This window comes from Culex quinquefasciatus, chromosome 1 (genome assembly GCF_015732765.1).
Source record: "Culex quinquefasciatus strain JHB chromosome 1, VPISU_Cqui_1.0_pri_paternal, whole genome shotgun sequence".
NCBI lineage: Eukaryota > Metazoa > Arthropoda > Insecta > Diptera > Culicidae > Culex > Culex quinquefasciatus.
The window spans coordinates 24,967,518-24,981,919 of record NC_051861.1 but is presented as its reverse complement, the minus strand read 5'-3'; the positions used below and the strand labels follow the sequence as shown (position 1 = coordinate 24,981,919).

The 14,402-nt window shown below is 46.2% G+C and overlaps 2 protein-coding genes across 2 annotated transcripts; both read left to right on the top strand.

Moving 5' to 3' along the window:
* The first annotated feature begins 2 nt into the window (after positions 1-2).
* LOC6054647 lies at positions 3-8,598 on the top strand. The gene is made up of 14 exons (XM_038260138.1): positions 3-370; positions 777-983; positions 1,050-1,457; positions 1,521-1,748; positions 1,814-2,803; positions 2,863-2,898; positions 2,957-3,166; positions 3,231-3,551; positions 3,609-3,950; positions 6,987-7,289; positions 7,348-7,632; positions 7,692-8,021; positions 8,077-8,397; positions 8,462-8,598. Exons 1-14 carry the CDS (start codon positions 165-167, stop codon positions 8,559-8,561), a joined length of 4,287 nt encoding a protein of 1,428 aa, XP_038116066.1. The 5' UTR covers positions 3-164; the 3' UTR covers positions 8,562-8,598.
* LOC119768817 lies at positions 8,495-9,709 on the top strand. Its single transcript, XM_038260148.1, has 2 exons — positions 8,495-8,769; positions 8,833-9,709. Exons 1-2 carry the CDS (start codon positions 8,645-8,647, stop codon positions 9,641-9,643), a joined length of 936 nt encoding a protein of 311 aa, XP_038116076.1. The 5' UTR covers positions 8,495-8,644; the 3' UTR covers positions 9,644-9,709.
* Positions 9,710-14,402: the final 4,693 nt, after the last annotated feature.

Below are 14,402 nucleotides of genomic sequence, written 5' to 3'. Positions count from 1 at the left end.
TGAGTGCCTCTCATCGGGCATGTGAGTGTCGCCAGCCCAGGCCGCGGCACTCAAGATTGAAATATCGCGATGAGCGAGTTCGGCGGCTATCAACTTTCGCTTCAGTTCTGAGCTGTCACTTGTGGTGAAAAAAAGGCGAAGAGATTTTGCTCCCGTGAAAAAAAATGGCCAACAATTCCGGCGGAAAGCGACCCAAAATCACCCAACTGATCGCAAAGGTCGTCAGCCTCGATGGGTTCGGCGGGGCGCGATGTCCCTGGTGCCCGTACCATCAGGAGTTGTTCCTGATGTACAACTTCCACCGGCACATAATGGCCAAACATCCGGCCGAAGCGGCGGCGGCGGGCTTTGCGGACTGCAGGCGGTATCGGTGAGTTTTTGAATCAGTGATTCTATGATTGGTTGAAGTCGCAATCGATTTGCAAACATTTGACCAAGATGAAAGGTGTGATTACTTGTCACTAGCTGTCACTTTTGAGTTTTTTTTTTCACCAGCGATAATTATCGCGGAGCTTAGTTCAGATGCACAGACAAATTATGTGTGATTGAAACTCGATTTAAAAAAATCTTTTTTCAAAGTTTAGAACGTTTAGATTTTTTTGTTGGTTATTAAATTGAATCAAAATTAATTTCTTCTCCAGTTAGGCCTCTTAGTGAATTTTCCTTCAGATTGTTGAAAAACACAAGAAAAACCAATGCAGGTGACCGAGCAAACCAAAGTGTAATTAATTGCTGCGGACGTATGCTAAATATGTTGAGTTTTTTTAAAATTCCAGGAAAAATGCCCAACAAATTCCAGAGTCTCTCGCCAAATTCGTCACATCCAACGACAAGGGAGCGCTCTGTAGAATCACCAACGGTCAATGTCGATACTCGCAGCCTGTTTTCAACTTGAAACGGTTCCAAAGACACATGTGCCTCATACACCCGTGGGAAGCATTGCAGCAGAACTTGTCCATCGAGCAAAGTGGCGGCAGCTATCCGTAAGGGCTTGACGATTGTTATGTTTGAGAGAAGTGTAATTTCAGTTCTCTTTTAATTTGTCACAGCAAAAATTACCAACTGGTTCTGCAATTCCTTACGTACGACGCGAACGGCATCTACTGCCGCATGGATCCGGACTCGAAGTGTTCCTACCGGTTGCCGACCTTGAACCCATACTTTTTCAAGCGGCATTTTTTGGACCATCATCCCGAGCATGCAGCCCGATACGGTATCACCGGGGACGCGGACGATCTGCCCAAAGCTGGCAGTGCCGTTCGCACGAAAACCTTATCCACGCTGGTGGAAGAGAATGTTTACATGGACGAGAGGGGGAGCCACTGCCTGCTGGATCCCAGCTGTGACTTTACGGTTCATGGTTTTGACGGCCTCAGACTGCTGAACCATTTTCGCCGCAAGCATCCGGCACTGGCGAAGGCGAAGGGGTTTTTCGAGAAAAAGAAATCATCGCAACAGTAAGGAGGTTTGAGGAGGGATGTTGCGAACACGTTGGTTGATTTTGATTAACTGTTTCACAGGGCAGCGGATGTCAACGGTAGAATCTGGCAATGCACCCAGAAGGACGATGATGGAAACTTTCACTGCCGGATTGATGGCGATTGTTCGTTTATGCAGCGAAAGTTCTCCAGCATAATTTTTTTGCACCATTTTCGCTATCAACATCGAAGTGCGGCTAAAAAGATGAGTTTTTGCGAAAAAAATCGAATGCTGCCCAAAAGAAATCGCTGGATGAAAAAGAATTGCCGGTAATAAACAATCGACTCTGTTCTGCTTGCGGGTTGTAACTAAATAATTTCTTCTCTATCGACAGAGCCCCGCAGTACATACAAAAGGTGAGACAACATACCGAGACTGACGAGAGTGGGACGCGCTGTCGAATCGCTGGGCTGGATTGTGAGTACGTACAAAGTACGTTCAGGCCGGGCAACTTCCAGCGACACTTCCGGAACGTTCACCCCAAAGAGGCGAAACAGCACGGGTACTTTGACGATACCAGCATTACCATTGTGAAAAGTGAATTTGGGAAGCCAGATGCGGGAAATCAACCAAAGAGGCCCGACTACGGTGAAATGATCGAAAAGCACATCATGAGAGACAATCTCGCCATTTATTGCAGAATCAGTGCCGATTACTGCAGGTTTCGGCAGTTTAAGTTCGACTTGGCAAGTTTCGTGCGGCACTTCCGCAAAGATCATCCGAAGGAAGCGAGGGCGAAGGGATTTGCCAAGGTGGGTCAAACGGCGAGGAAAAAGATCAAGAAGGAAGCACCGGACGATCCTTTGGCCATCAAGGAGGAAGTAGAAGATGACGAGGAGGAGCAATCGGATAGCGCGGATTGGGGATTGCTAACTCCGGACGAGGCGACCCCTTCGATGAGGCCGCTCACGTCAATTCACGAACTGGTCGAGAAAAATACGCTGCGAGTCAAGACCGACGTGTTCTGTAAGATCTCCGCTGAGCACTGTGACTACAGTCGAAGTGAGGGTTTTGACTCGAAGGATTTCGTTCGTCACTTCCGTTTCAAGCATCCCGACGAAGCGAGAGAGAAAGGATTCTTTGGGGAAGAGAACGAGGAGCAACTTCCACTGGAACGGAAATCGTTCCGGTGTTTGGTCATGGAAAACGTGCTCGTGGACGAGAAAGGGATCCACTGTATGATCAGCGAAACGGCCTGTCCGCTGTTCCAGATCGCGTTCAACGTTGGTAATTTTGTGCGACACTTTCGCAACGAGCACGCGCAGCTAGCGGAGGAAAAGGGCTTCGTACGGCGAAAATTCCTCAAGAAATATAGGAAGCAGAAGTAAGTTGGCGGCTGTTATGTTTTAATTTGCAAGACTCATCAATGCAATTCTCTTTCAGACGAACTGCAGCCGAGGAAACATCCGAGCGGGTACCGTAAGTATTCTTTTGCCACCATTAACATTCAAAAATGCAAAGAGGTCACGTCTTTTAGGTACGTCGCGCCCATCTCCCGAAGGGAGCTTGTAGAAAAGTACGTCGAGAAAACGGAAACCGGCATCCAGTGCAAGCTCACCGATTACTGCAAGCACGTCCAGGTTAAAGAGTTCCGTTACAACAACTTTTACCGACACTTTATTTCCACCCATCCGGTGGAGGCGAAAGCCGCGGGATTCTTCGATGACGGGAGATACCTCAATTATGTGTGAGTATGGCTGAATAGTTCACCTTTTAGGCGCCACCTAATCTCGAACCATCTCTTCCTGCAGCGCTACCGCGAAACCCGGCAAGCTGTTGTACACTCAACTCGTCAAAAAGTGGACCGAGCGTGATGACATTGGAACACATTGCCGCATAGCTTCGAGCAAGTGTCGATACGTTCAGCGATACAACTACTGTTCGGGCAACTTTGTGCGCCACTTCCGGATTGAACATCCGAAGGAAGCGCGCAAGTATGGATTCTTTAGAGACCAAAACTCCGACAATGAAGCACCTGAAACGGAGTCGGAAGCCGAATCAGTCGCAAATGAGGTGAAAATGGAATCGTTCAGTCTTGAGGGAAATGAACCGGAGAGTATTTGTCCTGATGCGTAAGTTGTTCCGGTAGGAACGCTCGAAAGTGTATCTAAGCAACGTCCATTTCACAGACCCCCAGAACACCCGCTGCAAAGAAAGAACATAACCTTTAAAGAGCTCGTCATGGACTACATATCCAGCGAGGGAGACGGAGTGCACTGCCGGATAGCGCAGAGGCCGTGCCGATACGTACAAAAAGGGACCTTCAGTTACCACAATGTGGTCAGCCATTTCCGAACGGCGCACCCGACGGAAGCGAGAGCGGCGGGATTCTTCCGAAATCTCGCTGCTGCTTCCGAACCGGAACTCGAATCTGTTGAACGCATAATTCCGGATGAACCGGACGCACGAGACGAAACGATGGAATCGTTTACTCGGGAGGAAAGTCAACTGGAGATTCGATGTCCCGATACGTAAGTTGATTATTTAAATATATTCCCTGTACTGGGGGATCTAAGCAAGCTTGTGCTTGTGTTCGGACCGTTCGAATTGAAGCCTTTTTTGCCTTCCTCACCTTAGGACATCTCCAGCGCTGGGGTGCAAATCAAATTTGCACCCGGCTCATGAATACCGAGATCAAATTTGCCACCTCGAAAAAACTCCGTCATCCCCACCGCTAGGGTAGCAATTTTGCCACCGAAACAAGCCCACCGCGGGGGCAAATATGGGTTTTTTTATCATTTTTTGCTCTCGTTTACCTTCAAAATCAATAATTATGTGTTGATTCATGCCTAGAAATGCTAAAAGTTTTTTAAACTTTTTAATCCTATTGAAAATATCAAAGAATTTCATTTTTCGAAAATGTCGAAAGTTAAACAATTTGCTACCCGATTTGATTCCCACCAAATTTGCTCTCGAGTCTGCCCCCGAGTCTCCCACCGCGCGTAGCAAAGCAGGTATCAAATTTGATCTCAAGTTCATCTGTAGAAGAAAAATATGTGTCGGTACCTGTACTCAAGTACCAAGACAAGTACCGGCAAGCCGGGGGCAAAGTTTTGAATGCGTGTTTCGGAGATTTTTGTATGTCTGCTCTTGTGTATGATTCAAAAATACAAAAATTCAAAAATTTAAAGATTCAAAAATTCAACAATTCCAAAATTCCAAAATTCAAAAATTAAAAAATTCAAAAACTCAAAAATTCTAAAATTAAAAAAATCTAAAATTTAAAAATTCAAATTTGAAATTTTCAAATTTTAAAATTCAAAAATTCAAATTTACAAAAAGTCTAAAATGCATTTAAAAAGCTTATTTTTTTCAAAAATTTAAAAATTCATAAATTCGAAAATTCAAAAATTTTAAAATTCAAAATTACAAAAAATTCTAAAATGCGTTCAAAACCTTAACTTTTGTTGCTTTTTTTTAGAAATTAAAATAGCGTTTTTTTATTTTTTTTTCTATTTTTTCAATCTTTTTATTTTTTATACTTTTCCAATTTTTTAATATTTTTCATTTTTTTTTAATTTCTTTAAATTTGCTATTTTTTTTAAATTTAATTTTTTTTTATTTTTCTTATAGATTTGAATTTTTTGTTATTTTTTTTTATTCCAAAAAAAAATTTTTTTTATGTTTTTATTTTTTTTTAGATTTTTTGAGTTTTTTTTAATTTCCTTATTTTTTTATTTTTTTTTTTGATTTTTTTCAGTTTTCTTTAAATTTTGATTTTTTTTTCATTTTTTTTGTAATTGTAATTTTTGATTTTTTTTTTATTTTTTTGTAAATTTTGTTTATTTTATTTTTTTTTTAATTTTTTTTTAATTATTTTAAATTTTTCAATTTTTTTATTTTTTTTTATTTTGTAATTTTTTTTAAAAAATTTCAATTTTTTTTTATTTTATCATTTTTTTTAACTTTTTTTTAAATTTTTTTTTGATTTTTTTTAATTTTTTCTAGTTTTTTAATAATTTTTGAAATCTTTTGAATTTTTTCAATTTTGTTTTATGGTTTTTTTTTAATTTTTTTTAAGTTTCTTTAAATTTTTATTTTTTAACTTTAATTTTTTATTTTATTTTTTTTTACATAAAAAACAATTTAATTTTTTTTCGTGCATGATTAAGTTTTCCGTGCATCATTCCATTTGCCGCAGTAGCAAATCAGCAGAATAACGGGTAGCAAAGTGAAATCCCGAAGAACTGAGAGCAAATTTGCTACCGCGACAGGTACCGCGGTGGGGTTGACGTCGGGTGCAAATTTGATTTGCTTCGATGTTTGCTACCCGCGCTGGAGATGCACTTACTGAAAAAAGGCTATAAAATCACTCGAAAAACGAAATTGGGTCCTAAAATGAAGCTTAGATTGCTGATATTTTTGTTTACAGCGATAAAGCTTATTTTTCTGAGTACAATGACCCTTTGTACGACCACAAAGAGTTTAAAATGGATTTTTAAATCAATTTTGAAAAATTAACCTCGCGGTCCTTCTTGACAGAAAGGCTCCTACTTGACAGCTCGTTCCAAGGGGACCATAGTTGATCCATCGAAAAAATGTTGTCTAGTCAATTTTTTTTTTGAGTTAAAATGAAAAAAAAGATCAGAAATGGTTTTTAATCGTGTTTTTTACCGTTGTACATAAAAATTGACATAGGACTTTAGTACCCAATTCTTAATTTGACCTCCTAGACCCACCTTCATGTATACATATCGACTCAGAATCAAATTTTGAGCAAATGTCTGTGTTGCACTGAGTTATCTCGGCACTGGCTGACCCGATTTGGACCGTTTTGGTCTCATTTGATCCGTCTTGGTGTCCCATAAGTCGCTATTGAAAATGATAAAGTTTAGTTAAGTACTTCAAAAGTTATGCTAAAAAACGAATTTAACTAAAGTCCGGAAGATTGTAAAAAGGGTGGTTTTTGTAAGAAACCTCATCATGTTATACATATATACGCGGTAGGTTGTTCCCTTGGTCGTTCACTGTGACTTGCGGATTGTCTGTTTCTCATCTGATGGTTCGACTGGGAGCATGCTTATTAATTTCTCGTCGCTTTTTACCATAGTGAGGTGGCGTTACACCGTGCTGCCACCTGCTTTTTTTTGAAGTGCAAAAGTGGAGAAATGCTGAGTCATCGTCTTAAAATAGACGACGTTCTATCTCGCACAGCATAATGAAGTCGATAAAGTCGTTGGTTTCTTTGGATGAAAAGCAGCAAACGTGGTCTAAAAATTATAACGCCATCCCCCTATTAGTTTTATTAGTTACGTGATGAAGCAAGGGCGTCTATGCGAAATGTCACTTCACCCGCTAAAAATGCTCCGACGCTTTTGGGATGGGAGAGGGAATCAATTTTGTCATACGCGCCGTTTTTTTACAGCACTAAAAAACGTGCAAAAATACTTGTACACGTGGGTAAACAGATTCCGCAGTAAAAAAAAGATTGAATTGTTCACCTAGCGCTCACATGCATACACTATAGATCGATGTACACGAACCTTGAAAACTCGAATATTTCACAGAATCCGCGACAAACCGCCAGAGGAATCGCATTCTGAGGATCAAAGTGTAAGCCAGAGCCAGCTCACCGAAAAGTACATCTTGCGAGATGAAGTGGGAGTCCACTGTCGAATATCTCAATGGCCGTGCAAATATGTCCAGACAGGCATTTACGCGTACCGGAACTTCGTTCGCCATTTCCGCTCCATACATCCCAAGGAAGCTAGAAAGATTGGCTTTTTCGCGGGCGTCAACGAAACATCGGAACCGGAAACGGAGCACGAATCTGTCGAGCTTGGGGAGGGTCAGTCAATGGATCCCGATACGTAAGTTGGGCGTGATTGGTGTACTTTTGACATTTTTAATCTTTCTAAGGCTTTGCAGATCTGATGACGAGCGTTGGAAGTTGAAAAACGGGCTGCCAAGCTTGAAACGGCTTACCAAAAAGTTTATTTACCAAGATGCCCAAGGAGTTTACTGTCGAATATCCGCCCAGCCGTGCAGATACATCCAGAGGGGGGAGTACAAGTACACAAATTTTGTACGCCATTTTCGCACGGAACATACGGCGGAAGCAACGGAGGCTGGATTTTTCAGAGATTACAGTGAAGCTACGGAACAGGAATCAGTCAACGGTACAGTTGAGCAGGAGGATTCTGATACTGACATGTAAGAATGTTATGCTAACTTGTTTCATTTAACAAAATAACACAGGTTTCTTCTCGCAGACCCCTTGAACTCGACCTCGGCGGTAAAACAGGCCTGATTGAGATCGTTGCAAAATGTGTCTATCGCAACCAAAAAGGGATTCACTGTCGGATTTCCTCATCGCCGTGCTCGTATGTTCAAACTTCCGGTTTCAAGTACCGAAATTTCATCAGTCACTTTGCCATCCAACATACGGAGGAAGCTAGTAAGGCCGGATTCTTCAGAAATGACAACGACTCTTCGGAACCGGAACTGGAACCAGTTGGAGGCATTGCCTACGATTCAATCACGCAAGACGAAACCATGGAATCGTTCACTACCGAACAAAGCCAACCAGAAAATGCTGAAGCGTAAGTTTTGGTCCTTTTCCGCATGTTTTGGAAGTTAAACTTTTTTGTTTCCCAGATCCCAAGCTCGAGCATTACTCTGGAAGAAACCAAGCCTGAAGGAACTTGCCGAAAAGTGTATCTTCCGAGACGAAAACGGTGCTCACTGCCGGATAGCTTCGTGGCCGTGCAAGTACGTGCAAAGCTCCACCTTCGTCGTGGGAAATTTTGTGCGCCATTTTCGTACCGAGCATCCGAAAGAGGCTAGAAACATCGGGTTTTTCCGAGAAAAATCGAAACCGGTTCCCGTACCCGCGCAAAATTCACGTATCGAAGACGTAACGTTGGAACCGATGGTTGTTGAGCAAAGCCGACCGGTGGAGGTTCTACGTCCGGTTGTGTGAGTGTTGATCTTGCTTCAGCCACATTTGAAAAGCAATTGAGTGAATTTTTCGCTTTTCCAGGTCCCAAGACAAGTCAAAAAGACGAAAAACGCGCTTACCTTTACCGAGCTCGCCGAGAAGTGTATCGTCCGGGACGAGGAAGGAGTTCATTGTCGTATAACTCCATGGCCGCCGTGCAAGTACGTTCAAAAGTCCACCTTCGTCGTGGGAAATTTGGTCCGCCATTTTCGTACTGAACATCCCATGGAAGCGAGGAAAATTGGATTTTTCAAAGAATCTTCTGAATCGGAGCTGGACTTAACGCATGATCGCGCGTCAGAATCGTTCATTCTCGAGGAAAGCCAACCGGAAATACCTTGCCCTGACACGTGAGTTGATCTAGCGTAGCGTACCTGTTTTTCGTAGTTTAATCAACTAATCTCTTTTCACAGACCCTGCGACGACCCCGCACTGTACTGTAAACTGTGCTTCTCGGTTGACCTTCCGCTGGTTCCGATCTGCAGCGGCCCAGACGCGGCGGATAATCCGCTGGTGGAGTCAATCGAAGAGTGCATCAACGTTCGCATAACCGCCGATGATGACGGGTGGATTTGTTCGGAGTGCAGCCAAAAGTTGGTAGATTTCCAGCAGTTTCGTCAACTGTCCCGAATTCATTATTCCGCAGTTCGTCGAAAGAAGCAACAGCTTGCGACGACTACGTTTAGCAATCCGATTGTGGTCCACTCTGCAAACGAAGCAGACTCGTTCTACGTAGAAATAGTGAAACAGGAAAACGACATTGAAACCCACACGGAACCTTCAGTCACTGAACAACCTGGGGCCGAACCATGCGACGATCAGAAACCGTTTATCGAGCTGCCCAACGGTTCGTTCTCGTGTCGGATGTGTCCGCAGACATTCCCATCGCTCGGTCCCACCATGGAACACTTCATCAGCGCCCACAGCGAGGCAATGACGCACACGAACAGCGTGCTCGCCGTTGACTATTCCGACAAGCCACCGTTCAAACCGGTCACGATCAACAACGTTCAGTATCTAAAGTGTGCCGACTGTGACACGCTGACCGAGCACGGGGAGGCCATCATCGAGCATCGAAAGCGGTTCCACGCGGGGGTGAAGATGTTGCCCACGATCCGGTGCGACCGGGTCGAGTGTGAGCAGTTCTTTATGGATAATCCGGCGTACCGGCGGCACTTGGAAATTTGTCACGACGTGATTGATCCCGGCGAAGGGGAATCGTAAAGTATTTATTTTAACGTGGCTAATGTAATAAATGACCAAATGTGCAAGTAATTTTTTTTTATATCACATGAAAAATAGAGTCTTTAATTTACTTCTTGCTAAAACCACCTGAACTCAAAAAAAATCGTAGAAAAGGTGAGATATTGAACTCAGGAAATCATGATTTTTGGTTAGGGCGTTTGAAACGGAATTTGTATACGATTCTAACTAGATTCCGTTTCAGAATTCGGATTGATTTGACTGGGAAGCTACACTGAAAACCCAACCATGGTACACTCAAACCCCGATGGTTTGACACCAACTGTTGTCAAACGAACGGGGTCACTTTTTAGCTTGATACCCCTTTTACACGGAGTTCACACTGACTACCAATAGTAGTTTATGCAACAAGTTGCAAAAAGAGGATTTTTTCAGCATGAGTCGTACATTTATCAAACGAGGTTCACCGAGTTGGATAAATACGAAGAGTGCTGAAAAAATCAAGTTTTGCAACGAGTTCCAAACAACATTTTTTTGCAATTTCGAAAAACACCCATTGAGTGACATTTTAAGTCGAATTTCCATGTATTTTGTCAATAAATCGTTTAAATCAAAAAAATGTTGAAAAGTGCTACTTTTCGAAACAAGTGCTGAAAAGTTCAACTTTTCAGCACCCATTTCAGTGCTGAAAAGTAGAACTTTTCATAAAGTGGGTTTCGGATTCTTGCGGAACGGAACACAAGGAATAAAACGCGATTTAACTTTATACACGTGTTTATTCTACTTGATCGCAAAAGGTAATAGCTTCTCGTTTGTTGTGCAGTGACAGCTCGGTCACAGCTCTCTCTCTCTCTCTCTCGCGGTACACTTCCTGTGTACAGTGAAGGCGCACTACTCGGTACACCTAGACGACAGGGTTGTATCCTCAACACTCCCCCTCAAGCGCTGCCGTCTGCCAATCCAATGCTGGCACGATGTTTCCGGAAAGCTCCGGGTGGCAGCCCCTTGGTCATCATATCCGCAAGTTGATCTTCTGACTTCAGGAACTGCAGGCAAATCTTGTCCTCCTTCACCAGGTCCCGCAGGAAATGGTATTTCACGTCCACGTGCTTCAGCCGTCCAAAATCCTTCGATTCTTCTGCGATCCGTATCGACGACTGGTTGTCTTCGTAGAAGGTGACTGGTTCAGGAATCTTGAGCTCCAAATCCTGCAGCAGTCGTACGAGCCACATCTCGTAGCACGCAGCGCTGCAAAGCGCGGTCAGCTCCGCTTCGGTGGATGAGAGTGAGACGCAGTTTTGCTTCCGGGTCATCCACCCAGTAGTGCATCCCAGAACTTGGTACACACATCCGCTGATCGAACGTCGGTCCGTTGGGTCGTTGGCCCAGTCCGCGTCCGTGAAAACCTCAACAGTTGGCGCTCCTTCCTTCGCACGATACACTAGACCGAAGTCCAGCGTTCCCTTCACGTAGCGCAAGATCCTTTTCAGGTGCGCCCAGTGGGTGTTGGTCGGGCAGCTCTGGAACTGGCTTAGGAAGTTAACTGCTGCAGCCAGGTCCGGTCTCGTCGTGATTGAAGCGTAGGTTAGACACCCTATCAGCTCTCTGTACGGGGCGTCCGTGCGGTCCTTCTCGGCACCCTTCAGTAGCTTCAAACGACACTCCATCGGCGTCGACGCTGGTTTGCAGTCCTGCATTCCAAAACGCAGCAGCATGTCCTGGAAGTATTGCCGCTGGCTGATCCGCAACTTTCGTTCCTCCACGTCGCGCTCGATTTTCATTCCAAGGAAACAGTCCACTTCTCCGGTGTCAGTCATCTCAAACTCCTTGGACATGCACGACTTCACCGCGTCAACAGCTTTCTGCGACGGCCCGATGACCAACACATCGTCGACGTACAGAAGTACGATCAACCTTCCAGCTTTCGTCTGCTTGGTGTAGAGACACTGGTCGTTCATGCTGCGCACGAACTTCAGCCGGCCTTCGACGAACGCATGGAAACGGTCGTTCCACGCGCGTGATGCTTGCTTCAACCCATAGATGGACTTCTGAAGCCGACACACCAGATTCTCGCCCTGCTCGAACCCCTCGGGTTGAGCCATAAAGATCTCCTCCGTCAGTTCGCCGTTGAGAAAGGCTGTGCGAACGTCCATCTGGTGGATCACCATCTTCTCGTGGTTTGCCAGGGCTAGGACAGTGCGCAACGTGTCCAGCTTGGCAACGGGCGAGTACGTCTCAGTGTAGTCCAGGCCGTACTTCTGGCTAAACCCTCTAGCGACCAGGCGGGCCTTGTACCGGTCAGGTTTGTCGTCGGTTCCCCGCTTTATCTTGAACACCCACTTACTTGTGATTGGTGTCCGCTTCGCAGGAAGTTTCTCCAGCGTCCAGGTTCGGTTTTTCAACAGAGACTCCATCTCCTCGTTGATAGCCGCTTCCCACAGCTTCCAGTCGCTTCGCTTCCTGGCCTCCGAGAGCGAGTTCGGAAGATTTTCGACGTAGTTCATCGCGTTCAAGGCGTACGCTGCATAGTCGACCTCGTAGTCCTTGAGCCAGGCAGGCGCGGTCTTCTCTCGTTGCGGACGCTGCGGTTGGTCTACGCCACCTCCTTGAGGCAGGGTTCCTCCTCGCAACTGTCAAAGTCGTCTTCCGGTTGCTCACTCGATGTGCCATCCGTTTCAGCTGAACGCACACTGGCCGCTTCTTGCTCATCGTCTGACTGGTCCTCGTCTGACGACTCGTCTCCAACAATCGGTTGAGAAATCTTGTGCAGAGACTCACTTTTGTGCGATCCGGATTCCTTCTCCTCCGCGAAGTCGACATCTCGTACGTGGACAATCCGCTCGAGCTCGGGGTTCCACACTCGGTAGCCGTTCTGGTGGTAGCCAACGAAAACGCCCTTCCACGCCTTCGGGTCGAGCTTCTTCCGGAGTTCCTTGGGTACGTGAGCGTACACCGGGCAGCCAAATGCGCGCAGCTTGGCGACGTTCGGCTTCGAACCCTCCCACAGCTCGTAGGGCGTGACGTTTTCCTTGAGAGCTCTCGTGGGACTCCGGTTCAACAGGAAGGCCGCCGTCTGCACCGCTTGACCCCAGAAGCGCTTGTCAGCTCCTGAGTCGTCCAGCATCGCACGGGCCTTTTCGACGAGGCTGCGATTCAATCGCTCACTTACCCCGTTCTGCTCCGGCGTGTACGGCACAGTCCAGTCGATCTGGATCCCACGGTCCTGGCAGAACTTCTCGAAGTCCTTTCCTCGATACTCGCCGCCGTTGTCACAGCGAAGGCGGCTGATCTTCCGACCAAACTTCGCCGTCACCATCGCCTCGTAGCGTTGGAAGCTCTCGAACACTTCGTCTTTGCTCTTCATCAGGAACAACACCACGAAATGGCTCCAGTCGTCCGTGAAACTCACGAAGTACTTCTTGCCTTCAACTCCGACCGGTGCGATCGGACCACATACGTCCGAGTGGACCACTTCTAGCACTCGCGACGCTCTCGTTTCACGCGTTACGAACGGCTTCCGGGTTTGCTTCCCGATCACACAGGACTCGCACACGACAATGTCCTTGTCCTTGTCGCTCACACTCTGGTTCAGTCCAACCACCATGTCGTCCTGAATCAGCTTCACCAGACTCTTCGGATTGAGATGCCCAAATCGACGGTGCCACAGTTCCAGACTTTTCGGTATGCGGCCACACGTCAGCAGAGATTCACTGTTCCCCGGCGTAGCTCTGAACAAGTTCAGTCGGTACAACTTTCCGCAGCGGGAACCACTCGCGACGATTCTCTGCCCGTGCTGTATCACCACTTTCCCGTTTCCGTAGGACACTTCCATGCCCACGTCGTCAACCCGCATCACAGAAAATAGATTGCAACGCAAGTCCGGGACATACAGCACATTCTTCACAGTACAATCGATCAACTTTTCACCGACATCAGCAAACAACTTGACCGTTCCAGAAAACTCGGCCTTGATCGACTCACCGTCCTTCGCGATGGCTATCTCAATCGGGCACTTCAGGGGACTCAACGATTCGAACAGCGATTTGTCGTTCACTATGTGATCGGAACAACCAGAGTCGATGAACCAATCCACTCTTCGCAAACCGTCTCCACTTCCCACACCGACAAAGCAAACGCCCCCACTTTCTTCCGCCAAGTGTGCCTTGGGCTTGTTGTCACTTTTCTTCTTCTTCTTTCGATCGCTCTCCTTCTTCGACGGGCAAGCGTCGGCCTTGTGTCCCTCCTGCTTGCACGCCCAGCACTGCAGCTTTTTCTTCGTTTTCGCCGATCCAGAAAAAGCAGCGACGTCACGATTCGATGACGTTCCCGCAGGCACCGATTCGACACCTATCTCCTTTTGTTTCACCTCCTCGTCGAGCAGCCGGCATTTCGCATACTCCAAGCTCAAATTTTCCGGCTTCATCGATTCGAGCGTCGTGATCACCATGGAAAATGCCGTGCCGAACGTCAGGAACAAACTGCACACAGCGTCCAGCTCGTCCACCTTCGCCCCAGTCGCCCGGAGCTGCCGAAGAAGGCGATCGAAACGGAGGAAATGGGACTGCAGGCTGCCGCCGTCGAACTTCATCGAGTGCAACTGCCGTTGCAAGTGCATCCGCCTGGCAACACTTTCCCGCAAGAAAACACGGTGCAGCTTCTCCCAGATCAGCTTGGGCGTCTTCTCGTCCTGGATGTGTTCCAGCTGGTCGTCGTTGATCCGGGAGACCAACTTCGACTTGCACTTACGGTCCATCTTCCGCCGCCGGTCAATCTTGACCTG